The sequence below is a fragment of the Myxocyprinus asiaticus genome, chromosome 49 (assembly GCF_019703515.2).
Source record: "Myxocyprinus asiaticus isolate MX2 ecotype Aquarium Trade chromosome 49, UBuf_Myxa_2, whole genome shotgun sequence".
NCBI lineage: Eukaryota > Metazoa > Chordata > Actinopteri > Cypriniformes > Catostomidae > Myxocyprinus > Myxocyprinus asiaticus.
The window spans coordinates 26543320-26571289 of NC_059392.1; the positions used below are offsets into that span (position 1 = coordinate 26543320).

At 38.3% G+C, this 27970-nt stretch overlaps 1 protein-coding gene and 1 long non-coding RNA gene across 2 annotated transcripts in view; one reads left to right on the top strand and one right to left on the bottom strand.

Moving 5' to 3' along the window:
• The window catches only part of LOC127438538 (uncharacterized), an 87741-nt gene extending 75279 nt beyond the window's left edge, over positions 1–12462 (bottom strand). Inside the window, exon 1 of the long non-coding RNA XR_007896754.1 lies at positions 10870–12462. This is a non-coding gene — a long non-coding RNA (uncharacterized LOC127438538). The remainder of the gene's footprint in view (positions 1–10869) is intronic.
• On the top strand, positions 1597–27879 carry LOC127438525 (zinc finger protein GLIS2-like). Its single transcript, XM_051694168.1, has 7 exons — positions 1597–1875; positions 9783–9932; positions 16301–16434; positions 19689–19859; positions 20088–20221; positions 21734–21852; positions 23938–27879. The coding sequence occupies exons 2-7, from the start codon at positions 9800–9802 to the stop codon at positions 24582–24584; spliced, it is 1338 nt and encodes a 445-aa protein (XP_051550128.1). The 5' UTR covers positions 1597–1875; positions 9783–9799; the 3' UTR covers positions 24585–27879.
• Positions 27880–27970: the final 91 nt, after the last annotated feature.

A 27970-nucleotide genomic window follows, 5' to 3' on the forward strand; every position in this document is an offset into this window, starting at 1 on the left:
ATGCAAGCTCATTAATTATTCAAGCCTGGTGCATACTGGGAACACCAGCTTCGAAAAGTTAAGTAACATTGACTTACCTTTTATTTACCTGTGAAATTGACGAATAAATATGACAAGGTTTTCTCCTTTAGGATTAATACATGATGAGGCATTGTAAAGATAATAAAAAATCATAAATAATATTGACTTTTCAGCTAGAGCATTGATTTTTACATGTTTGAATTGAGTACAAATGTAGAATTTTTCCTCATTAAACAAAGCTTTTCCCAAACGCGTTCCAAGTCCGCTTTGGTCGTTAACGGATTAGCAGCTAATTCCCTCTCTGATGACTCCAGATAATCAATACGTTTCTCAATATCCCCCACTCTTGTAACCAACTCAGTGAATTTCGTCTCTATGACAGTGATCGATCGACGTATTACAGCAAGATCCTCCTAGTCAGTAACGACCTTCATCAGCATCGTCCTCATACTCGACAGTTGACCGTCCAAATTGAGTCCCAGGCTCGAGGCCTCCGGAGGGGCTTCAGCTTGAGAACGTAAGTGTCTTTTAATGTCTCTGGAGCCCGAGGATTTTGAATTCTTTGACATTGTCTTCCTAGTACAATTATGAATTTACTTCATATTTTAAAGGTGCACTCAGTCATTTTTTCCTCATTAATAAAGTTGAACTCCTAAAGACATGAATTGTAATTTGACATATATGTATAAAATCATGATCACTCACATTATAATGAAGACTCCAGTCATATCAGTAACCTTATAAAAGCTGTTTTATTCTACATGGAGGGGGTCCGCACATGTTAGAATCACATGACCAGCCGAATACTACTCACTTTATCTCAGTAACCGTCCTGTTATTGGACACTTTCACTCATTGATAAAAGTAATGATGGCTGACTGTGATTACTAAATTTCTACAATGGCATCTGAAACGGAAAACTATTGATTTGAAATGATGCTGCATCGACACCGCTATAGATGTCAGTGTAAGTCCAAGATGACACAAAGACAAAAGTTACTGAGTGCACCGTTAAGCTAACTTAATGCAGAAAGTACTTAATCTTCTCTGCAATATTTACTTCTTCACCACAAAATCATATGTTTTCAGTGTAATTTGTGCAAAACATCCAATCATAAACACGGCACAAGAAACAGAAATCATTCAGTTGAATACAAATGTTGCAACAGATTGTTTAGTTTTGTTTTTATAAATCTCAGTTATGCAAACGAAAGCAGAGTTGAGCTGAGGATTACAACTAGGTGTAGCTGCAGGCTGGAGACCTCCAAATGGGGGCGGGATCTCCAAAGGGGGCGGGGTTACTCCAAAAGGGGGCGTCACTTCCACTCATGGTTAAGGTTAGGGAAGGGGTTAGGTTAGGGGCTTCCTAGATCTTCAGTGGCGATTTGGAGCTCACGCCCCTTTTTGGAGCAATGCCTGCAGCTATACCCTTCTCGAGGGTTCGGCGAGACATTTTTCACGATCCGAGACAGATGTCGTCACATGTGCAGGAGGTGTGGCCTCACAGCAGCGCGAGGAGGGGGCAGAAAGAGAGAACACATCTGGAGGAAAATAAAGAATCATCATTTCATGTCCTCCACCCTCCCTCGCGCTCTCTTCTTCAGACTGTGGAGCGAGCCGGGAGACAGCAGACAGGCGTCGTAAGCAAGCGATGCTCCTTTGAATATATTTATTTACGAACGATACATTGTAACGTGATATAATCATATAGTTTTTTTAATCTTCGTAATATCGTTTTGGATATGGTGATCTGGATCCCGAAGTGTTTTTGATGAAGACATCTGGCGATTTCTTGTAGGCTCGTCTCAAGCTCGTCGTCTCAGCGCGGAATTCAGACGGAGCGTCAATATCGAGGTAAAACCGCCCGGCGCGTCGCATCTGGACAGCCGCGAATTGTGTCTTAATAAACCTTCAGCAACTGTTATATCAGTGTATGTGTATGTGTGTGTGTGTGTGTGTGTGTGTTATGTTGGGCTTTATGTGTGTTGATTTTATGATGCTCCAGTTTTATACAGACACTATGTTTCTCAAGTGTTGGAGAGATAGAGCTCAGAATGGCTTTGAACCATCATAAACAGAGATCACCAGGTGTTATATAACTTAAGTAACCACGTGACAGTCATGTCAGGGCAGCTACAGGTGTGAAAGAACACCTTACAGAGTGGTGGAAAGTAGGGGATATTTGTAGGGGGTTATCAGAGTATGGTGACAAACATGTCCCTTGACCTTTCAGTCATGAAAAAGATTACAAATATTCAAGAAACCCCATTTAAAAGGCATTATTCTATAACCTAACCTTTTATTAAATAATATTGAATGGTTGGACTCTATATTGTTTTGCACATTTTTTAGAAAATATATTTTCTCTATATAGAATTTGTCAAATGCCTGAAAAACCCCTTGCCCCCTTCATCTGGTACACCACTTCTATGACGTTATTTATGCATTTAATTCTGTACTCAGTTTTCTCTGGTCGGGTATTAGTGCAAAAAGCAAAATAAGTAATTAATAATGTAAATAATAATAATAAAAAAGAGTGTTTGTCCCTTTGATTTCAAGTCGTTGGTGTTTTCAACATTAAAACGTTGTATTTTAAAAATACAAAAAGTTTGGGAAAAGAGCTTCCAAGGTCAAAGTTCAGAGGAAGAAGATTGTGATTTTTCCACCATGTTAAAAAAAGTTATTTACATTTTCACAGCGTTCATTTAAATATGTCATCGATGTTACATTGTATAGTGTTCATGTGAAAAATGTATTAAATGGTATGCTTTATTGATTTTAGTCTGATCAGTGGTGTATGTTTTGTGATGCTATTGACACCATCTTAGAAAATTCATCTTTTAAGAGAATTTGTCATGGGTGTTGTTGTCACTTGTGTCACAACCCTTGCTTCATTTGTGAAACAAAATAAAATAATAAAATAAAGAACAACAGTCAAGTTGTCCTTTATGAAAAGATGCTAAAAAAATGTTTACCCTGAGCTTTTATGGGCGAAAACTGGACTGAACCGAAAATATCATTATTTTGTAAGTCGGAAAGTCTTTTTTTTTTATTTTTTTTTTTAGAATGACCCTTTTATTTCATGGCTGAATCTGAAAGCTAAGGGATCTGACTTACTGCTTTATCAGTTAATGGCTTAGCCAAAAGTGTTTTTGATATGAAAGGAACTTAATGAAACTGGTCTTATTTTCATCCTACCTCCTTATACAGCCTCCGAAGGCAGGATTTTGCAGCTTTCGGGCTCAGCCCAAATGTCTTATTACAAGACTCTCTAGAATGCTTGGTTCTGATTGGTCAGTCATGACATTCTGCAGTCAAATATCTTTGTATAATGATCTCTAAACTATATGATTGAACCGTATTATTGTCCCAAGCAAACAATTTCCTACATAGCTGTGCTAGTTTCATGTCTCTCGTATCACAGCATTATCTTTCTTCTCACATATTTAAAAGATTTAAACTCGAATGCACAGTGCAGGGGCACATTCAGGGGCACATTCAGGGGCACAGTCATTTTGATGTCCGTCATGGGTGGGGGCATCAGAAGTTTCTTGGGGGGGCTTAAGGCAAATCTGGCCCTCCCTTAGACCCGGCCAAGCTGACATGTACTTTGGGCCAAACCCAATCCTGATGCAATAAACTGCAACATTAACAGAGGGTCTGAGAAACCACCTCACGGAATGAAAGACAGATTGTGGTTGAATGTGTGTGGCTTTGTGACTGGGGGAGTGTGCGTGTGAATGTTTCATTGGGTTGTTAGACACTGTTTGCTGAGATTTTTGAGGGATGGGTCTAACCCTGGCTCTGTCATACTTTTGACTTATAATGTGGTCTGTGCTTTTGCGTTGGGGTTCTTTGAGTTCAACGTATTTGTGAAAGCTCGCTGAGAATGGGAGAGGGAAAACTGAAATGAGAGATGAAACCACACATTCTTTTCTTGTGAAACACCAACCACCAATGGCTGCCTCTCAAATTCCGTGTCTCCAGTAGATCCTCTCGGTATTGTCCATACAACACCCTATAATTACACCTATGTGGGGACCCCTCCATACACCCACACACATTAACACAGACTATGTTCACTATTGAGCAATGGGTCTGTTCATTTCCAAAAGAAACATGGAGAATTCCTGAGCTCTCTCTCTCTTTTCTCTCCATCAACCCTTAACGTCTCATTCTATTTTCTCAATCTCTCCCCCTTTGGCCTGCGTTTGAGGTTGGACTGAGTTCCTGGAGGCCTTTACAAATCGGGAGCAATCCAAGTGGGGAAAGGCAAGGCATGGAAAATGAGTGAGTGAACGAGAGACGAGAGAAATATGAGAGCGAGACGGGAGAAAATGTGTGTCTGGTCATGATGTCTGAAGAATTTAGAATCACAGTTAATCCACCTCGTCCATTTTATTTCTCTTAGACTTCCCATTCCTCTCTACTCCACATCTCACCTTCACTCTCTCCGTGCATGATAACTGCACTCGTGTTGGGTCTGCAGCTGGTTCTTGTTATTGTTTATGAGCTTGGCTCTCGCTTTGCATTTCTAATGTACACTAAAAAGCGCAGTGGAAACAAATTGGGTGAATCTGCTGTGGCCAGAGGAATGTGTGTGTGTGTGTGTGTGTGTGTGTGTGTGTCTGGATGATAGACCATACAGAGAAGGAATGGGAATTTTAGAGGAGGGGAGGTTGTGTTGGCCTTGTCCTCTTGCCAGGTGCAGGGGGTGGAGATTGAAGTGATGAAGAAAGAGAGGGATAGTTTGTGGGGTTTTTTGCCTTTTGTAGGATGTTGTTTCTTCCTCATTAGTGGTTCATTATTTAGTCATGTTATGTTCTCCACCCTCATCCTGTTATGGATGAGTGACTGTGTGTGTGTTCTATACAGTGAGGTACACTTGCACTCTATCCTCTCTCTCTCTCTCTCTCTCTCTCTCTCTTCTCTCTCATGCCAGACACTGAGATTGCAGGCAAAATAATGGGATTGCATCACTGAGTATTGGAAAGAGAGAGTCAAAGAGATGGAGGAATGAAGTGATCATGCCATTGCTTTTCAATGCGAGTCAACAAAAAAGGAAACAATGGGTATATGTAGTGGAAGAAACACTCTCTGAAGTGGAGAGTCTTGTCAATGTTTGTGTGGAGAATACACTCGTAAAAGGTACATTTTTGCATTTTCTGAAAAAGAAACAATACGGGCACTTTGCTAGGGTGTTATAGCTCTGTGGTTGCGTTGCTAAGGTGTTTTTGGTGGTTATAAACTGGTCCAGTAAGTCAAAATGTCCCACTCCAACCTGATTTCATGAAAGTCCTAAGACTCTTAATGGGGTCGCACACCGGACGCATCTGGTGGACGACATGGTGTGTAATAAAATGATAAACAATTGTTTTCTATGAATGTATGCACACCGTTAGCGGCACCCAGCTACGACTCCCGAGGCTGCTCAAATTTCTGCAGAGCCACGGAGCGCAACTTATATAGTTTTCCATTAAATTCGACCCAAATAATTTTCAAAGGACGTAGATTATTTACTCTAGCCATCACTGTAAGAAGTAGTGTGTATATGTATCTTTCATATAGTCTACACAATGTGTTTACAGTCACAAGTATGTCTATTGTGGTTTGACAGCTTGAATGAAGCCCATTCAATGCTACAGATAGATAATTAGCGAAGTGCTGTATGATATCTTATGATTTTGCCATCTCATACAATTAGTACGAACTGTCAGGAGACTGTGTTGGCCACCCCCAAATTTTGGTCCCTAGGTATGGCTCAGGTTCCTCCTTAAATGTCTAGAAACGTACGTTTTATAGTTAGTGAAAATTGCAAAATACAATTGTGAAAATTGCAGTGCAATTGCTTAGAGAAATATTAGCACACATCACCTTAACAAGCTGTATGATCTGAGGTATCATTCATGTCCATGGCACAAACGGTGAGTTATGTGTCAAAGGTACATACGTGGGGTCAGGGACTGAACAAACTAAATTTGAACTAAGTACGACCAACATGATAGACCTCTCTTTTTATTGGGTACAACTGTTTCTTCAGATCAGCGTACTGGTTTCTGGGTTCTTCAAAACATCAGTACAAAGATGGTTTTCTAAACAGCTCGAAATCTAAAGTTTGTGGAACTTGCATTGCATCAGACTATAACGTTTAAAAGAAATGCCTCACCTAAAAATCTAAAGAAAAACAAAATTAAACTTTTTTATTTTTAGAACTATTAGGTTCTGTTTTGTTTTTTTTGCATTGTAATAGTATTTTCAACTCAGTACAACATAAATTACAATGATGTATAATTACTATTCCGTGTTTCATGTGAATAAGAATTTTACACATTACAGCATACGCCTTCAATATGAAAAAGTAGGACTTTTTGAGTGTCTCTCTCTCTCTCTCTCTCTCTCTCTCTCTCTCGCTGTTATTTTCCTCAGTCTCCTCACAAACCCATTCACCTCTGTCACTGTGGTTGGACACATAGTATTGTAGCTACTCTAAATCCATTTAAAACTGGCTGAATGTTACCAGGTGGTCGACATTCAGAAATGTATTTGTGGTGTTTGTATGTCTGAGTGTTTGCGTGTGCAGTATATTAAGCCCAGAGAGTTAGGGTGGAGCTCGAGGAAGAAGTTAGACTGAAAACAAACCCCCATGCCAGAGACTTATTGCAAGGTGGGGGGGGGGGGGGGATTGAGTGTAAAAACAGGGACGTGTATGACAGCAGAATGGCAGAGGAAGTTATTTAGAATAAAAGATGGAGTGTTTGTGGATATAAGCAGGCCCAGATGGAATTTTTTTTTTTTTTTTGTGATGGAAAATTTGCAGAATAAAAATATTTAAATATGACAAAATGTGTTTTGTAGTAGAAACAAACTACTCTACAAAAGTATGCAGACGTACGGCATATGCTTAGCCAACCCACTGCAAGCGTGCAATCCAGTTGTATATACTTAATGTGAATTCTTGCACTACTGTGTTAGGAAACAAACCTTAGTACTCAAGGGGGCAACAGAGCGTAACAGTCAGGTTCCGGAAGTAAAAATGGATTATTAATGATTACTTATAAACAGAACTACAGTACCATGAGCACCGAGGTTGTTAATCAATGGTATATGCTTTACTTAGAATGAACAACTTTTAAACAATAGTTTTATGTTTTTTTTTATTTTATTTGATTACATTGCAATGCTTCATGGGATTGTAGTTCATTCCCTCATTAAAGACGTTAACACAGTCTTGTACCTTTGTCTTTTTGTACGATTTTCAAATACTTTTTTTGCTTAAAATCAAAGCTTGTAATGTTGTGATTCACCTCGGAGGTGGCTGGTTTGGTTCATGGCTTAGACCTCTTAGGATTTTATGAATTCTCAATGGAAAAAATTAATGGGTAAAAATACTTCAGGAACCAAGACGGCTTAAAAAGTGGGCGGGCATTGTTGTGCTCTTTAGAGTTACCTTCAAATGTCTGTGGCATCAAACTGCATGTGTTATTATTCCTGTAGCTAGCTGTTAAACAAGTTTTAAAGCTCCAACTTGCTCAGCAAAATTATCTTCAAACTGTTGCTCTTCCACAACTGTAGATCTAAAAGAGAAAACTGACTATAGAACAAGACAGAATATGCTAAGGTCCTCTACAGTGGCCCTTGCGGAAATGCTGAGAATGCAACACGTACAAGTGATCAAAACTATGAAATGCCTTGAATGGAAGTATTGGAATTATGTAGTGACCAAAAAGTAAAACAGTTTTTTAGGCATTATTATTCCCTCGTGCGACCCCGTGTACACATACGTGGACGTTGTATTTTGGCTTCGCTATATGCAACGCATAATTTAAATTTATTTAAACTGACTGATCTCTGTTCAGCAGACTGTGCTGTCATTAAAGGGTTAAACTTTTGATGGACGGAGTCATGTGACCAAACAACATGGCACTGATCACAGCAGAGTTTGTCTTCGTGAGAAATGCTAAAAAAACTACAACTGGTAAGAAACCTAATTAAGTTTTTACATTAAAGCCTGTGTGAGACAAATGATTAGAGTCTCTAGTTTCATCCGATATGCCATTTTTTAAATTTGTGCGATTTATCGCAAAACGCCATGCTGCTGAACACAATGTACACTAATGTGTACTTTAGCGCATTTTTCCCTTAGAAATCCTATATTTACTGTGCATTATCACACTGAGAATCAATGAGTCTATCCAAAAGCTGGAAAATGTTGCTTTCAGAGGCTTTATATGGAGTTAGGATGAAAATAAGGTGCATTTCAAACTGTTCTGAGACCAGTGCAGACAGACAGTACACTGGAGGTTAAGTCATTCACTAAATAGGGAGCAAGGGAGCATCCTATAGCTCTCTATGCAGTTAAGTGCATTCACTCCTAAAATCTGATCAAAAGTTCAGTTTCAGGCTGCAGATGATGTTTGGATCACTCAACATGTTTGACAGACATGTGACAATGATAATCAGTACATAGATTCAGAATTTATAATGTATCATTTTATTTTAACATGATTGACAGTGATTGGATGATGCTGGACATTACTTTGAATCTGAATTAATTATGATCATTTCTGATGTAATGTCTGTAACGTCTCAAAAACATGAATAATCAACACTCCTGGAATTATTTAAAATTTCACAACTTAGTCCCGCTGTCCACATATGTGGACATCAATTTTTAGGAAAACTACCCCCCACCCCACTTGTTTACTAGGTTGTACTAGTTACAAATCAAAAAGAAAAATGGAAAATGCACACAGCAGCCACGCTCGGGTCTCAGGAAGATACATTATATAAACTATTATATAAACTAGAAACAAATTCAGTCAAATATGTCCAAACATTTGACTGGTAGTGTAAGTGGATATACAAAATGTATTGCTTTTGCCCACTCTTGTCCTCAGTGCTTACACACAAACACACACACAGTGACCTCATCATGTCAGATCAGCGTGGGTCAGTAGACCACACCAATACACACTTTTCGTAACTCAGCATGCCGCAGCACACACACACTGTTAGCAATATTGGCCAATATCACACATACTCAGCCAAACCTTTCACACTCAGATAGATGGGATGACAAACACTGCTATCAGATAGAGAAACAAAAGATGGAATCAGAGGAATGAGGAAAAGAATGAGCATCCAAAGAAAGAGTGCAGGAAGCTAAAAGTGTTTGCCAGGGAGGGGAGATCTACAATTAAATGATTAAAGGAGTGAAAGGCAGAGAAACCTAACCTTTCTCCATGCTGAAATTGAGGCTGCATTAAAGCTGTCATATTTCCTCATTCCTGTGCAAGTGAACAGAATAATTATACGGTTAAATGAGTGTTTGTGTTGAGTGCACGTCATTGCAGGAGAGAGAACAAGAGGTCAGTTGAGGTCAGTGCTTTACTGACATACAGTGCAAACACACAGAACCCACGCATGTTAAACTGAAGGAGAGCAAAGCAACTCTGATTTATATATCTCTGTAATGCGTTCGGCATGTTTTGACTGTAAAGGGGTCCTGTGGTCTTTTTTAATGTTTTGAATGTGTGCGTGACTCGTCTAGCTGAACGAAATGTAAATGACTTGCAGTTGTTGAAGCGAACACAGAGCTGCACACTTGCGGGAGATTATGTGTGTGTGTGTGTGTATGTAAGAAAGAGATTTTGTACCTCTTAAAACTAAACTAAATGCAACTGGTAAGAGTCACTAATCAAATTTAGTTAATTGTTTCTTTATTAATATAATTAATTTTTATTATTATTTGTCATCCTCAGGTGGTTGGATTAAAGCCATGCTGTCTCTGGATGAGCCCCTAGACCTGAAGATTTCCTCAAGCCGTGATAGGACGGTCAGAACATCCATCTGTGCCCCGCTACACTTTGCTCGTGCCCGAATATCCCAAGCATCACACAAGTCCAGCCCTGGTCAGTCAACTGACCACACAAACCACTACATACAGACACTAGACCACAGTCAAAACACATACGATGCTACTGTCAGTACACATACCATTTTAAACCATCACAGTTATTAGAACCACATCACTACAGCAGTTACACACACCTCAACATTCAAAGCGCATATGCAACTCAACAGTCAGAACACTTTTAAAAGCAGAACATGCACTCCTGCAGCCAGTATACTCAAGAGTATGTACCATTTGAAAAAAGGCAGGGGGAGACATTATGGAATGGATATTTAAAAAATTATGGTTATTTCTCGGGGGAAAAGAACGGTTTATAATGGGGCAATTATAACGGTTGCCCCAGCTCCACAAAAACAAAGTCACATAATAAAAAAAATGGGAGTGACTAAATTAGCAGAACATTGTTCTTCCTGCAGAGGGCACTACATGCTTTATGAAGACAAATAATTAGAAATCTCCTGATCATTCTGACATTCTCCAGGTTTAATATTCAACCAATATAAATATTACTGCTACTTACCTCTTCAAAGAGAAGTGATTGTATATAAATGATATGTATGTCCAAATCGATTCATGTGATTGCCATAAAGTAAATAGGTTAATCATTTTATTGGTCTAGTTTAAATTGTGCTTAGAATGTAATCAGATGATAAAAATAAATAATGAGCATAAAGAGAGATCTGTTCCAAAACCTACTGTCTACATAGGCAAGGTGCCAGCTACAATTGAAGTCAGAAGTTTACATACACCTTAGCCAAATACATTTAAACTCATTTTTACAGTTGTTTTAGGGTTTTAGAGTTTGACTACATCGTCATGGCAACAAAGTTGTAAAATTGGCTATATCTTTACACAGAAAAGGTTATTAAGTGATTTCATCACACTAAAATCATATTTACACACATCTACAGCTGAAGTCAGAAGTTTACATACACCTTAGCCAAATACATTTAAACTCAGTTTTTCACAATTCCTGACATTTAATCGTAGAAAACATTCCCTGTCTTAGGTCAGTTAGGATCACTACTTTATTTTAAGAATGTGAAATGTCAGAATAATAGTAGAGAGAATGATTTATTTCAGCTTTTATTTCTTTCATCACATTCCCAGTGGGTCAGAAGTTTACATACACTTTGTTAGTATTTGGGAGCATTGCCTTTAAATTGTTTAACTTGGGTCAAATGTTTTGAGTATCCTTCCACAAGCTTCTCACAATAAGTTGCTGGAATTTTGTCCCATTCCTCCAGACAGAACTGGTGTAACTGAGTCAGGTTTGTAGACCTCCTTGCTCGCACACACTTTTTCAGTTCTGCCCACAAATTTCCTATCGGATTGAGGTCAGGGCTTTGTGATGGACACTCCAATACCTTGACTTTGTTGTGCTTAAGACATTTTGCCACAACTTTGGAGGTATGTTTGGGGTCATTGTCCATTTGGAAGACTCATTTGCGACCGAGCTTTAACTTCCTGGCTGATGTCTTGAGATGTTGCTTCAATATATCCACATCATTTTCCATCCTCATGATGCCATCTATTTTGTGAAGTGCAGCAGTCCCTCCTGCAGCAAAGCACCCCCACAACATGATGCTGCCACCCCCATTCTTCACGGTTGGGATGGTATTCTTTGGCTTGCAAGCCTTACCCTTTTTCCTCCAAACATAACGATGGTCATTACGGCCAAACAGTTACATTTTTGTTTCATCAGACCAGAGGACATTTCTCCAAAAAGTAAGATCTTTGTCCCCATGTGCACTTGCAAACTGTAGTCTGGCTTTTTTATGGCGGTTTTGGAGCAGTGGCTTCTTCCTTGCTGAGCAGCCTTTCAGGTTATGTTGATATAGGACTCGTTTTACTGTGGATATAGATACTTGTCTACCTGTTTCCTCCAGCATCTTCACAAGGTCCTTTGCTGTTGTTCTGGGATTGATTTGCACTTTCACACCAAACTACATTCATCTCTAGGAGACAGAATGCGTCTCCTTCCTGAGCGGTATGATGGCTGTGTGGTCCCATGGTGTTTATACTTGTGTACTATTGTTTGTACAGATGAACGTGGTATCTTCAGGTGTTTGGAAATTGCTCCCAAGGATGAAGCAGACTTGTAGTTCAGTTTTATCTGAGGTCTTGGCTGATTTCTTTAGATTTTCCCATGATGCAAAGAGGCACTGAGTTTGAAGATAGGCCTTAAAATACATCCACAGGTACACCTCCAATTCAGTACACCTCCTATCAGAAGCTAATCGGCTAATTGCCTAAAGGCTTGACATCATTTTCTGGAATTTTCCAAGCAGCTTAAAGGCACAGTTAACTTAGTGTATGTAAACTTCTGACCCACTAGAATTGTGATATAGTCAATTAAAAGTGAAACAATCTGTCTGTAAACAATTGTTGGAAAAATTACTTGTGACATGCACAAAGTAGATGTCCTAAACAACTTGCCAAAACTATAGTTTGCTAATATGAAATCTGTGGAGTGATTAAAAAATGAGTTTTAATGACTTCAACTTAAGTGTATGTAAACTACTGACTTCAACTGTAAGATGACGCACCTCAATATGCTCTCAATTAACGTATAATTTGGAAAATAACGACGTTAGGGAACTGAAAACAGAGTTTTCGAATGAAAATGTATTAGTGTGGAAGTGGCCTTAATTTGAAAACTCCATTTTAAGTTTAACTTCTCGCCTGGGCAAACTTTTAGAAAAAATTCTTACCGGCTGCTAAATACCTTCTTACTGCCATTAGTCCACGTCATCATTAGGTGTGACCTAGAGCTCCACCTACCTTGACGCCGACAGCTAATTCTGTTTATTTTGTTCAGTCAGTCAAAATCAGTCAACATGAACACATCGGCGTGTAGTGTTATTAGCGGGTTGGTGCAAATTGACCTACATCTGTAAGATCGTTCACATAGAGACATTTTCCAAGAACATGTCATGCAGTTTTTTTGTTTGTTTAACCTACAAAAGGAATCAAATCTACTCAAATACTCTCAAGTGCCCATTTACTCACGTGCCATCTGCAGCAAAAGCCATTCACATATCTGCCCAAAGATATGCCTATAATCATTGTTTTGTCTTTATTCTATACATTAACACTTTTATACACTGATCTTTGCAGTATTATCAGTGTCATCATAAATTACAATAACAGAGTAACCTGCGCATATTATGGCAGCATATAGCATGTTAGCGCATTAGCGTCATGAATTGATAATGTAAACAAGACAATTTAAACATTTTCTGCTGCATTTACAATATATTACTTAAAATCATCAAGTGGTTAAAACAGCTTCTTTTCCTGACCTCATGTGAATTCTACTCATAGAATGAGTCATACAGTCATTGATAGCACATTATTTAGGTTTTACATGTAACATCCAATGTACTTCTAAAGGCCTCCCACAGCGGTGTCTGAATGTCTGAATGTTTGCAAACAGTATACCGTTGCGCGACTGTTTAGAACTCCTTGTTACCTCTGAATGAAAAACGAATAAGAACTTCTCCGTGAGTATATCGGGGCATTTAGTGTAGCATACTAAACATCAAGGAACTTCATTGATTTGACTCATTTGAAACACTCTTGATCGCAACTCTCTTAAAAGACATTCACATGCATCAGACAAACAGCGCTTCTCTCGTGTAACACACAAGACTCAACTACAATTGATTCCAACAATTTGAGGTTAGCATGTTGCTAAGCTAATGGCATGATACTCTAATAAGCACAAAGAATACATAGCACACACAAATATTAGGTGAAATTGATAATTTTTTTATTAGATGAAGATCAACACTTTACACTATTATATAAGTATACTTTACACTATTATATTTCGTTCCTCTGATCACACTCCTTTTTATGCTCGTTTTGAGGGAAATAACACCGCCCTCACGGAGAGAGCTCTCGTGGCCAAAGCTACAGAGGTTAGTTCACTCTCCGTCTCTGTAGCGGATGTAACCCGATCCTTCCGACGGGTGAATATCCGTAAAGCCGCGGGTCCAGACGGCATTCCGGGCCGCATCATCAGATCATGCACGAACCAACTGGCTGGTGTTTTTATGGACATAAAAACCTTTCCCTCTCCTTGTCTGTAGTCCCCACATGCTTTAAAACATCCACCATTATGCCTGTACCAAAGCAATCCAAAATCACTTGCTTAAATGACTGGCGTCCTGTTGCTCTGACCCCATCATCAGCAAATACTTTGAGAGACTAATCAGAGATTACATCTGCTCTGTGCTGCCTCTCTCTCTTGACCCATTGCAGTTTGCTTACCTCAACAACCACTCCACTGATGATGCCATTGCATCTACAATACACACTGCTCTCTCCCACCTGGAAAAAAAGAACACTTATGTGAGAATGCTGTTTGTAGACTACAGCTCAGTATTCAACACCATAGTGCCCTCCAAGCTAGATGAGAAACTCCGGGCTCTGGGCTTAAACAGCTCGCTGTGCAGCTGGATCCTGGACTTCCTGTCAAGCAGACGCCAGGTGGTTAGAATAGGCAGCAACATCTCCTCATCACTGATCCTCAACACTGGAGCCCCACAGGGCTGTGTTCTCAGCCCACTCCTGTATTCCCTGTACACACATGACTGTGTGGCAACACACAGCTCCAATGCCATCATTAAGTTTGCTGATGATATGACGGTGGTAGGTCTGATCACTGACAATGATGAAACAGCCTACAGAGAGGAGGTGCACACTCTGACACTCTGGTGTCAGGAGCACAACCTCTCCCTCAATGTCAGTAAGACAAAGGAGCTTGTGGTGAACTTCAGAAGAAAAGACAGAGAACACAGTCCCATCACCATCAATGGAGCACCAGTGGAGAGAGTCAGCAGCTTCAAGTTCCTGGGTGTCCACATCACTGAGGAACTCACATGGTCCGTCCACACTGAAGTCGTTGTGAAGAAGGCTCATCAGTGCCTCTTCTTCCTGAGACGGCTGAGGAAGTTTGGAATGAACCGCCACATCCTCACACGGTTCTACACCTGCACTGTAGAGAGCATCCTGACTGGCTGTATCTCCGCCTGGTACGGCAATAGCACCGCCCTCAACCACAAAGCACTGCAAAGGGTGGTGCGAACTGCCAGACACATCATCGGAGGTGAGCTTCCCTCCCTCCAGGACATATATACAAGGCGGTGTGTGAAAAAAGCTCGGAGGATCATCAGAGACTCCAGCCACCCGAGTCATGGGCTGTTCTCACTGCTACCATCAGGTAGGCGATATCGCAGCATCAGGACCCGCACCAGCCGACTCCATGACAGCTTCTTCCCCCAAGCAATCAGACTTCTGAACTCTTGATCTCCCACGATCAAAATACATCAGCACTGCACTTTATTACTCTTACTCTTATATCTCACACCGGACTGTCATAAATTATATTATTATTATATTATATTCTCTCTTAACAACTTACTATCAACTGACAGCCTGAATGTCAATACAGTGCAATACAACCTACTGTACATTCTATATATATACTATATATACTTTTTTATTGTTTAATGCGTATTCTATATTGTGTGTATTGTATACTGTACAGTGTATGTTATTATTTGTATATTGTTGTGTGTAATTATGTGTATATTAGATATGTAAATTGTGTTGTAAATCTGATGTTTACTGTAAATTGGTATATGTCTCATCACTGTCACGACTGCTATATTGATCGAAACTGCACCCAAGAATTTCACACACCATTGCACTTGTGTATATGGCTGTGTGACAATAAATGTGATTTGATTTGAAGTACTGTATATTTATAATCAGCATTTCTCTCTCCTGGGCCTGCCATCTAGAATGATTTTTTTCACAAAGTGTGTCGAAATGCATTCAAAAATCCACAAAGGATACATAAAGATGCTGCCTTAAAAAGTCTTTAAAGGAAGCGTAATTATGATTATATTAAAGGAATATTCCGGGTTCAGCAGTTAAGCGCAATTGACAACATTTGTGGCATAATGTTGATTACCAAAAAAAAATAATTTTGACTCGTCCCTCCTTTTCTTTAAAAGATATATTATAAAAATAAATAAAATATATAATACAAATATATAATTATATTAACATATATTATATACAGTAATGCATGCCTATGATGCCTTAAAATGCTGTCTAGGTAGGCAGCTCACTAGATTTTGAAAGTTGCAACACTGCATTTGATAAATCAGAGCTGGGATATCTTGGCCAGAATGCACTGTCCCATTGCATCACCTTCAGCATTTTAAGGACTTCCTGTGTTTGTAGTTTTTTATGATCAGCAATACACATTAATTGTCAAATGAAAGTGTGGTTTATTGGTTATCTCTGCTGTATCAAACTAAACTACTCTCTTCTTCTCTCCATATGCAGCTGATAAGGACATGTCAGACTCGTCATCATACACTGTGGTGGATCTCAGTCTGTCCACATCCTCCTCTTCCTCACCCCCCTCTCCCGTAGACAGCGGGTCCAGCTGGAGTCCTACAACACCTCTACTAGCCACAGTGAGTATCTCACACTGTTAAACCCTCCGTCAGCCCCTCACCAGACATTCTACTGAGTGCCCACACTCAATTTCAAATGCCCATTCAAAATGAGGGTTACGCATTGACCCCATTTTCCAAATGACTAACAAACGCCATCACCCATCAGACATCTTTGTGTCAATTCAAATGCGTTTACCTTTTCATGAAGTGCTACTGATAATGTGTTGCGTGAACAACCTCTGAGATATGGATTCGGGTCCTATGGAAACCAGGAAGTAATCGTGTTTACATAATCAGTGATGAGCGCAATTCGGAGGTTGCCTTTTTCTACGAACATAACATTTTTACTCCACTTATGGTTAGGTTTAGGGTTGGGGTTTGGGTTAGAGCAGGGGTGTCAAACGTGCGGCCCGCAGGCCAAATGTGGCCCACAGGATGATTTGAGGGGGAAAAAATACTTAAAAACTTTCACGTTGATCTATTACATCGATATGATGATCTTTTTTAGCAACAGAAGGGCAGATAAATATTTTAATTTATGGTGTTACATGGACTATAACTTGCATCATTGGTGGAATTTCTTTTAATTACGCACGATATTCAGCGCTCACGGATTCACACCTATCAGTGAATGCCCCTCATGTCTTCATAACAGTGCCATGAAACCCATCCCACTGTGAAGTTTGTGCAAGTCTCTCACAAACAATAATGTCAACATAGACCCGTGTAAGGATAACTATTAGAGGTAATAACTTTTCTGTTATTTCCAGAATCACTGTTTTTACTAAGCGGGTTTGTAATTTAAAGTACGAACAGTTTCTTTGCTTTAATGTTCGATTTTAGATCCAGCCCAGAGCAGTGAACGGTTCTCTTTTTCTGTTAGTATTGTTGCTTGATTCTCTACTACTAATTAATGTAACCTCCGGTTAATAAACTGAATAAATTCCATATTCTCCCTTTTATATTACCCCAATAGTAATTAAAGCTGCATATAGTTTATTCTGGACTTACGATGTCTCCTGCTCCGCTGATCTGATTTTCCCCACCTCTGAATCTCCAGCGTCAGAACTAAAGAAATTATATTTTACCCAAGTTTTGATTTTGCAGTTAGAATGAGGCTGTGATAAAATGCCAAAACAGCATGCCTTTCTATTGTGTTGTGTTTGCTGCGCTCAAAACCAATGAATGAATCTTATGAGCTGGTACTTTCAGTGAATTTTTCCAAATGACTCGCAAACTCACAAATTATTGGTTTGAATCAGTCTGACGAATCCTTCACTGAATGAACTCAATGAAACACACCAGCTGAATTATGCCTTATGCAAGTCTTTGCTCTCTGTCATGCCAGAAAACAAGAAGTTTTGTGTATAACATTTTTTAAAAACTTAATTCAGTCATTACACTTGTTGTTCAAATGATAACATTAAGGTAAGATTCAAGACAATTCAAGACAATTCATGTAATAAATGGTTTTATAATTTTAATACATGATTTTATATATACAGTACTGTATATATATACATATACACACATGTATTAAAGGGGTCATGACATGAGGAATCAAATTTTCCTTGATCTTTTGTCATATAAGAGGTCATTGTACTATAAAAACATACTGTAAGTTAGAAAAAGAGCATTTATTTAAACCAAGCTGCAAAAACGGCTCGTTTGGAATTCGTGGAACTTGTGATGTCACAAGGACCAAATACATCTGCATATGCAACGCCTATTTTCGCGTGCAACACAAGCCTGTCTCATGGAACAAGCACATGTAAAGAAACTCTATTTTCTCCGTTTCATTCGTCTGAAAACGGTTTGCTAGAATAATGTCGTCTATGAGAATGCTGTAAATGATCTCCGATCATCTCGGGAGGTGCTGTGAGTTTAGTTCGCTTTATTTCCTCACGGTTACCGTACATTGTGAACGCAACTCTGCAGGTTCAGTAATATATATTTTTGCATTAAAGAAACAAAGATGAAAGTGATTAAATCATAAAGACACATTCACCTTGAATCTAGTTTTATTTTATTTTCTTTAGGCAGCATTAACTTTATTACCAAAAGGAATAAAGAGAACACACATCTGGCAGCATTATATTGGGGACACAAGGGATTGAGGAAATTAGGCTTTATTATTATGATTATTATTGTCTTTACATTTATAATTGTCTTTAGTTCTTAATCTGTAGGCTATTAGTAATTTTCCACCTGTTGTCGTTGACGGATGCTTGCGTGATGCAAATGGAGTCGTTGCAGACGGTGAATGTTTGGATTCGGGGAGGTGGTTAAATAAGATTTTTTGATTTTATTGCTTTTTTTGTTTAAAGTGCAATTTTGAATTTAGAAATGTCTTTTATGTTTTTCGTGTTTCAATAAACGAATTAAACTTTTAAAGCAAAATCAGTAAAGCAAAAACATTCACCGACCCTCGGCAGGGGGGTTGACGATGTAATCGGATATCGGAATGTTTTTTAAGGCGCTTATTGATAAAATAATTTTTACATATCGCTCAGCCCAATTTCACACATGCCCATACATTTAACAACACTTCCAGCTTCAGCCTCTGGGGGACAGTGATTAGAATTTCGGTAAGCACAGACTGATTTTAGCTGAAGAACTTTCGACCTGTTGTTGCCGAATTTACAGTGAGATGGATAAAATGCTGTGGCAGAAATATTTATGTTTCTAAATTTAGTCACACTGTCCACCATAGGCACCACTGAAACGTGGTTTTGTTAAAAGCAGATTAATTAAATAAATTTATGTGCATTATGTCAACAACAAAATAAATATAGATGTATGATGCCCCTGAGCATGTACGATTAAATCAAAATTTAGCCACTGAAATTTTTTTTAAGCATTGAATGATGTTACTAGAACTCTGTATTGAGTATATTGACTATATATTGAGTACACACAGCTTTGTGTCTTTGTGTATTGGAGACTTGTTTGTGTTTATCGGGGGAAATGCAATTCTGTGTGAGAAGAGACTGTCTTATACACTATAACCATGATTCAATTCACTTCTACACTAATTCATTTCAGCTGTCTCCACACACACACACACACACACACACACACAGACAGTAGTAGTGTCCTAATCTGAACACTTACCAAGATCAAAAATGGTGGTTATGTGTGAAAGGTCTGGGAACATGTTTGGGCTTGTTCTGGCATTAGCTGGTCTGTTATGACTGCTCTACCACCCTGAGTGAGTCGGATATTAATCAGAAATGAATGACAGACTCATAAGTCACTTCTTTTACTTACAGGAATCTGAAAGCACCTCTTACATCGAGGACAGCGTCTCTCCTCCTCCAGGTTTTCAGTTCTTCCTGCCGATTGGTGCGGAGGGTCCCTTGCGCCTGCCCTCCTCCATGCTGATTGGTCATCACTCCCCTGAGCCCTCGGGTGACGAGCAGCTGGCCTGCCGCTGGCTAAAGGTGATGGACAGACAGATGTTTGTATGGTTTTGATCCATGACAATAAGGCTAACCAGTTACAAAATGACATAGCCTTTGCAATGCATTTAAATGCATTAAAAAAATGGATTGAAAATCTGGGAATCCATACCTGAAAATAAACACAAAGTTTTAAGGGAATGTTATAACGTTAATAAGCTACAGTATTTACACAGAATGCTGTCTTGTGTTCTCTGTTTTACTCTCTAGTGCCATCTGCTGTTCGACAGCTTGCAGGAGTTGGTGGATCATGTGAACCATTCGCATGTGAAATCAGAGAAGAACTCGGGATTCTGCTGCCACTGGGAGGGCTGTGCACGCAAGGGAAGAGGCTTTAATGCCAGGTCAGATGATACATGCACACGTTTACCAAGCTATCTAAACAGGCATACCATAACAAGATAGACATTCCAAGACTATTGTTTTTTTTAAATTATAACCACAGCCTAACCCTACCCCTAAAATAAACCTTTACTTAAAAAACATAAAAATTAATTTATAAATATTTTTTTCTTTTGAGGATGTCCACAAAGAGAGTTTTTGTCAGATTTAGCTAACTTCTGCACTGCAAAAAAAAAAAATTTTTTGTCTTGTTTTCCAGTCATAAGTTCTAAACATACTTAAAACAAGATACATGAAGCAAAATTATGTAAGATAAGATTTCGATTTGTCCCTCTTTTTTTCTTCTTTTTTTTTTTTTAAAAGAAGAAGCAAAAATCGAGGTTCCAGCGAGACACTTACAATGGAAGTCAATGGGATAATTTTTGGAGGGTTTAAAGACAGAAATGTGAAGATTATAATTTTATAAAAGCACTTACATTAATTCTTCTGTTAAAACTCATGTATTATTTCAGCTGTACAGTCACTTTTACATCCATTTAGGGTTTATGACATTATGTTGTCATGGCAACAAAGTTGTCAAATTGTCTATATCTTTCCACAGATGCGGTTAATAAGTGATTAATCACAGTAAAATCATGTTAACACTCATATTGTTTATGTCTTGTGTCTATACTTTTATAACAGTGAGTATTTTAATGTTTACAGATTGACCCCATTGACTTCCATTGTAAGTGTCTCATTGAACACAGATTTAGATTTTTTTATTTAATTTATTATTTTTTATTTGTGTAATCAATATTATGTCATAAATGCTGTCCATTGAGCTAAACTTATATTGAACCTGTTTTTTTTTTCTTGTTTTCAGCACAAACCTCACTATTCTTTTTATTTTTATTAATGCTTTGTTCTCTGAAAACAAAACTTAGTATTTTAAGCAATTTTATCTTAATATTGTATGCATAAATGTGTTTTGCTATTTTTACTGGATATCGATACAAAAATACTAATTTTTGCTGTGTGGGGACAATTTTGCCCTCAAGTTACAGCTTAGAAAACATACAAACACTGTGCATTTGATTGGAGAAGAAAACTATATTTTAGGGGAATAAACCATTTAGTTTAATTATAAATGAAGTAGTACTAGTTATTCAAAATGATAGACTCATTATTAGCATACAAATTCATCTCACACTTTATGTGCAAATACACAAGTATCATAAATGTGATTAACCAGTCTTGACTGTCCTTTCGTCATGAAAAATATCACATTAAAAGGCAACTCTTTTGCATTCCCAAAAATACAGTGAAGTTCAGAGGTTTTATAATTCGTCTTTTTTAAGTTTCCAGTTGTTCTATTCTTGAGTTCATTCATTGCACTTCCGATTATCTTACCACGTATGAAGCCGTTAGAGCTACACCCACTCCAAGATATTGAGAAACTTCAAAGTGTATGAGACGTTTGCTCTTGGGCGACATGTGTATGTGTGCTGAATAGATCCGTTTATCTGGCGCAGGTACAAGATGCTGATTCATATCCGCACTCACACCAATGAGAAACCTCACCACTGCCCAACCTGCCACAAGAGCTTCTCACGCCTGGAGAATCTCAAAATACACACCCGTTCACATACAGGTGAGTCACACATATTTACAGTACGGACTGGGTTATGAATATAAAATCAACACAAAATGTGGTAAACACACAAAAAACCCACTTACACATTTAGTACACACTAGTATTTTCACTAGGGATGCAAGGATACAAAATTTGTGTGCTGATACCGATATCTGATTATGAAGAACAACATCTTCCGACAGATGTTTTTATTTGTTTGGTGTTTTAAGTTAGTTGAGTTAAAACTTTAATGGTAAGGCTAATTGTCTGGCGTGTTTTTCCGCCCCCTTTTGATCGACATGAAATAATCGGCCCTGATCATCAGCTGCTTTTAAACAACTTTTTGATTTTGACTGTTTATTCAATTGACAGTGCACTAACACTGGCAAGAAATAACCTGTAAGTCAAGTATCATAAATAATTGTCAGGGGTTTCCTGTCCTCAACTTAATCTCAAACTCCATTCTTCACAATAACGGTAACCCCTGAAACTCCAGCATAACAGAAATTAATCTCAGCATAACAAAACATTAAAAACTAACACTATCCTGAATATTCATTTTGCACAAAAACACAGCACTTAATTTTAGCATGCAGAACATGCAAGGAACTAGAGATCTCCTGCCCAGTTTCAGTTAAACGAACCAAAACTATTTACGTTGTCTTAAGTAAAGCTGACAAGACACTTTGTTACATGCATGTTTTGAGTAATATGAGCAAGGGAGTATTCAGTAAAACGGACAACAGTGGAAGTTATTTTTTTAGTGTGTTTTCCATTTGCACATGGGCAAATTTAGCTCCACCTTTCGACCAGTGTCTCGTATTACAGAAGACAACTCTGTTTCATTCACCCAACTGAAGATGTGTAAATACATCAGCTAACTTTTCCAGTTTTTCTCAAACTATTGTTTCACTTTTAATGTGCATGCATGACTGCATGACTTTGTTTAATCTTAATTTACATTCTTTGGGCCAACAGTAGCCACGGTTTACTTTTTTGAGTGTTCAGTAGTCGACACCAATACCAGTGATATTTCACAGTTCTCTAATTGAATATCAATATTGATTCCACAGCAAAAATATATCTAAAACAACTAAATATATATATATCTATTCACTGCCTATTTAAAATGTTACGTTTCAATGTAACTATTAACACTTAATACAATTAAACAATAGCATGTAGCCTTCAAATATTTCTCTATCAAGTAAACATTCCTTCAAGTAATAAGTCAAGTAAGTTCATAAAGTTAGTTCATTTAGAACGGTGCTTAAAGTTCTTCAGGTATCTAACAGCAGTATAAAGTAAACATTCAGAAAATATTGAATTATATTATCACCTAGAGCCCAAAGTATACTTCGGTCAGACGTGAACACCGGATGCGCTACTCAAATATCGTCATCAGTAGAGTGCTCGAGCACTGAACGCACAGCCCGATTTGTTCTAACCACGCTCTTTGAATGCACACAATGCACATGCGCCTGGAGTAATTTGCACTAATTAGTGGGTCCACAAGGTGGAAACACTCACATTTGAGCCGTTGCTGTCACAAAGAAGCAATAGAAGATGTAATCACTGCTAAACATCAGGAGATGAAGGTGAAAACAACAACAGTGGATGTGCACATCAAGAGCTTGTGTGTGAGGAGGTCTAGAGATACCTGCATTTGTATAACTCGAGTCTTAAGGAATAGCACTCGTAGTGTGCATGCGCCAGCTGTCTGTAGATGCACACACAGTTATATGGAGTATATAATTGACAGGCTCACATTTGACTGTACGCATACTCTGGCAGTATACCTCGAGCTTCAAAACACACTTAAAGAGATTGTTAAAAAAAAATGAAGCAAGCAAGCAAGGGGTTTGGAACAACAAAAACTTTGACCAATTATTTTGAACCATTTTTTGATTCCTTTAAAAAACATCTAACTTTACACACACCGACATTTATCTACGTTCACCAAATGACAAGTTTGTGCAGGCCTATAAGCAGTCTGCTGTCTGGTTGTGACTGTCTGACCCCAGCCATCTCCTCCCTTGTGCTTTTGACCCCTGCATTCCTCCTCTACACTCTCTGATTATCTCTTGCTTTCTGTCCTCTCAGGTGAGAAGCCATATATCTGCCCCTATGAAGGCTGCAACAAACGCTACTCGAACTCCAGTGACCGCTTTAAACACACGCGCACACACTACGTGGACAAGCCCTACTGCTGCAAAATGGTGGGCTGTCTGAAACGGTACACAGACCCCAGCTCCCTCCGCAAACACATCAAGGCTCACGGCCACGCTGTTGCCCAGGACCGGGCCACATCGCCCAGGGTGGAAGGTCTGCTGAGAGGTAGTAGGATGGATCCGGTGGATGGCCGAGGTATGGACGTTCCTTACCCAGGTGGGGCTCATTTTGTCCTTCCTGGGGTAGCGGCATCCTTGCTTCGAGCTCAAGCCCTGCACACCCTCACCGGGCCCCTTGGGGGTCACCCCATGGATCTCTCCATGCTCAGTCCTCTATTAGGTGCAAGGCCTGTGCTTTACCCCAGCTCTGGTGCTCTTGGGATCGGGAAGGTGCCGATCCTTCACCCCTTGCTGCTACCTCCCCTGGGGCTTAGTGCTGGGCGGAGGGAAAGAGGGGTGGAGGAAGAAGAGGATGTTGACGATGATGATGAGGGAAGGGTGGAAGCAGGGTTGGGTCGCCACTCATGGGTTGTGATCCCTCCAGGCATGTTGCTCTTGAAACAGGTGATGAGCACATAAGAACTCCTAGGTCTTGTTCACACTGCACACAAATCCCATTTGTAATCCAAACCTGATCTTTAGGAAGGTGATGAAATCGGATCCAGCCAGTTTAGTTAATATCCAATATATCTATATCAGTTGCCATAACAATTACTTTAAAGGAATGGTTGATCATTCTCACATCATTTACTCACCCTTATGTTGTCTCCTGAAACTAATATGACTTTTTTGGTTCCACAGAACACAAACAAAGATGTTTTGAAAGATATATGAAGTCTGTTTGTCCATACAATACAAATCGGTAAAACCGATACAGCGGTCCACCACTTAACACAAATATTACATTTCTACGAACTTGATACATGTGTTTTGAACTAGATTTTAAAAGATTTCTTGGTAAAACTTTACACTAAGGTTATATTTGTTAACATTAACTATATTAGTTAACATGAACTAACAATTAAATATTATAATTTCAACCGAGTCTCACAGAATGAATGTTACTATTGCAAAACTTTTTCTGTGAGTGTCTGTGCCACGTTCTACATTTCACTGCAGCTTCCTGGTGAAATGAACAGTAGAGGCGCTACATCAACTGTGCATTTTATTCACCTTCACACAAATTATGACCTTATAAACACTTTTTCAAATTTTTCACTTTGTTACTCACACACTGCCATGTTATGATATCGAAACCTTTTTACTGTAATTTGAAAAACTATATATTTTAACCAATATATACCAGACACACCTACATTTACACACGTATTCAAGCGTGATTAACTTGCAAAGTAGCTCACCTGTTAGAGTGTTGGACTTTGAACTTGGAAGTCTGCCGCTGTTCAAGCTCGAAAGCTGATATGCGAGACTAAAGTGTCATAGAAGCAAATGAATTGACGTGGTTGCTTCAGAAAATGTGACAAGAACACTGTCGGTTAAGTTTAGGTTTAGGTTAAAGTTTTAGGTTAGGGAAGTGTGTTTCACTCACTAAAACATTCGTTTTAACTAGTTAATCTAATCTGTTCACACATTAAAAAAACTAATTTAATTGAATTTCAAACCACCTACAAATGTGGTTTGAATCAGGTTTGTAAACATCAGATTTAATTTTTTGTTTTTTGCTTTTCAGACAACAGAAAAAATAAGCAGATCTGAGTCAAATACACCAAAATATCAGATTGTTGCTGCTTGTGTGAACAATGTGTCCAGATACGTGTATGATTGACTAGCATATTTGGATAGTACAAGGGTTATAAATGTTAGTTACTGAGGTGCTTCCTTTCAGCGGAATGGTATAATTTGGGAGGGTATGAAGAAGCAGTGTTTAAATACACAATACAATGTCCTGCACTCAATCGGTTATAAAATTCAGATATTTGTTTTCGTAGTTCTGACAGCGCCATGCCAACAATTCATAAGTCTTCTGTTTACAATATAAAGTTAATCATCATTCTAGATGTCAAAACGTGTGTAGTGTGATTTCTGATGAGAAATGCTTATTTGATCCAAGCCTCTTCCAAGGGAGGAGCTTTACAGTTGAGAGAATTCACCTTGATTTGTCCAAATAAATCTGTGGGAGGATAATTGATAGCTTCATTGTCTAAATATTCCATAAACTGACTCAGAAAGTTGACCCACAGCAGTCAAACAAAGAGAACAGGATATGCTGTATGAAAAGCAAATGGAAAGGCAAATGTCCTTCTACACAGTGCACATCTTTATATCTACACTAACAGTGAGCCAACAAAGCAGGGAGAGAACAATGTGTGCTAATGCTAGCAAACTGGTTCTGGAACTTACAGAAGGGGAGACCAGGGGCAATTGGGAAAGACTAAATTTCTTAATCACAAATAAGTGATCACACTTATTCAGCATATGCTCAGTAATGTTCTCCATCTTCCTGTTAAAAAGTCATGTGATCATCTCACTTTCTGAGAGACTTCGAAGAAAATCTGATTTCTTTTCAATGTCTAAGATTATATTGTCTCGACTCATCAGCAAAAAAAAAAAAAATAATAATAAAATAAATATTTCAGATAAGTATAGGTCCCAATTACATTATTCCAGAGAGCTTAAATAATAGTACCATATAAAAGAGAAAACTAGCTTATTCATAAATAAGTATTAAAGCAGGAATATTATTACTTTGAGGTGTGCTCTTATTTGAGATAAACACCCTAATAGGTTAGCAGAACTCTTTAATAACAAGTTAATAAACTCCCAAGATTAAGTTAATAGAACTTTCAGATTTTGATTTTGTACTACACATGCATGTTAATTGCTCTTAGCTTAAAATATTGAGTAAGCTAACTCATCCATTTTAATGGCACTTTAAACTGAACTCTTTGGCTGAACTAAAATGATCATTTAAGCTCAAATTAAATACTTCAAGTAAAGGTATTATAATATAGTCTTTGTCAATAAATATCTATTAAATGTTTCTTATAAATAAAGATGTAAAGTTGATTTGTAGTAGTCTGTGAGTCATGAAGGAAAATATGAAGCATGTCACGATTGCCCATACTCTCCCCTGTGTCAGTACTAAACAGTACAACTCTTATATCTCAACACATCAGAACATTTGAGTGCTTATAATATGACTGATTTTAAATCATTGTGCACCTTAATCCTGATTGCCATAAAGAAGTATCATATATTCTCATTTTTGGTCATTTGATATTTCAGTGCAACTTGATTTCTTAATGTTTTGTTGTTTTGTTTGAAGACGAGACATTAACTGTGTCAAACATTTTGTGTATATGATGACATGAGTCAACTTGGACTCCACTATTTGTTATCCATTATATAATCCTTTATGCATGGCTGATCTTTCTCACATAAGATTGAATGAATACATGAAGATTTACAGACAGCTTCTCCGATAAGAGTGGCACATTTGATATCTGCCATGCACAACTGATAAATGCTAAGACTATGGCTTATCTCAGCCAGCGCAACTATTTTATCGAAGTATATTTGCACAGCTGGATATTTTATCAAGCATATTTTAACCAGTACCAAGTGCCTTCTATTGTAAGGTTGTCATTGACGAAATACAATGTATGAAATACATTTTGAATGTATATTGTCAGTTTATGTATATTTTATCAGATTTAGTTCATGCTGTTACAATGTTAATGTTACGATTTTTTTTTACAAGTTGTACTGATGTTGAGGCTAATGGTTCATAACATTGGGCTAATGCTATTAAGTGTCTTACCATACCACAGGACGCCTGTCAAAGTGACTGGAAGAAGTTTATGAATTAGATAAGGACTAGATTCATATGTCCAATAAAGAGTGCAATGCCAAAGTCAAAGGTGTGTAGAGTGTCATTTAAAAAAAAACTAAAAGGGATGGTTCCCCCAAAATTGAAACACATAATACTCACAGCTGCCCTGATC

Bases quoted from the DNA above. Each gene is read 5' to 3' on its own strand.
- LOC127438525 (XM_051694168.1), top strand. From the start codon at position 9,800: ATGCTGTCTCTGGATGAGCCCCTAGACCTGAAGATTTCCTCAAGCCGT. The intron at 19,860-20,087 runs GTGATGGACAGA...TTTACTCTCTAG, and splicing joins TGGCCTGCCGCTGGCTAAAG to TGCCATCTGCTGTTCGACAG. The intron at 20,222-21,733 runs GTCAGATGATAC...TATCTGGCGCAG, and splicing joins GGAAGAGGCTTTAATGCCAG to GTACAAGATGCTGATTCATA.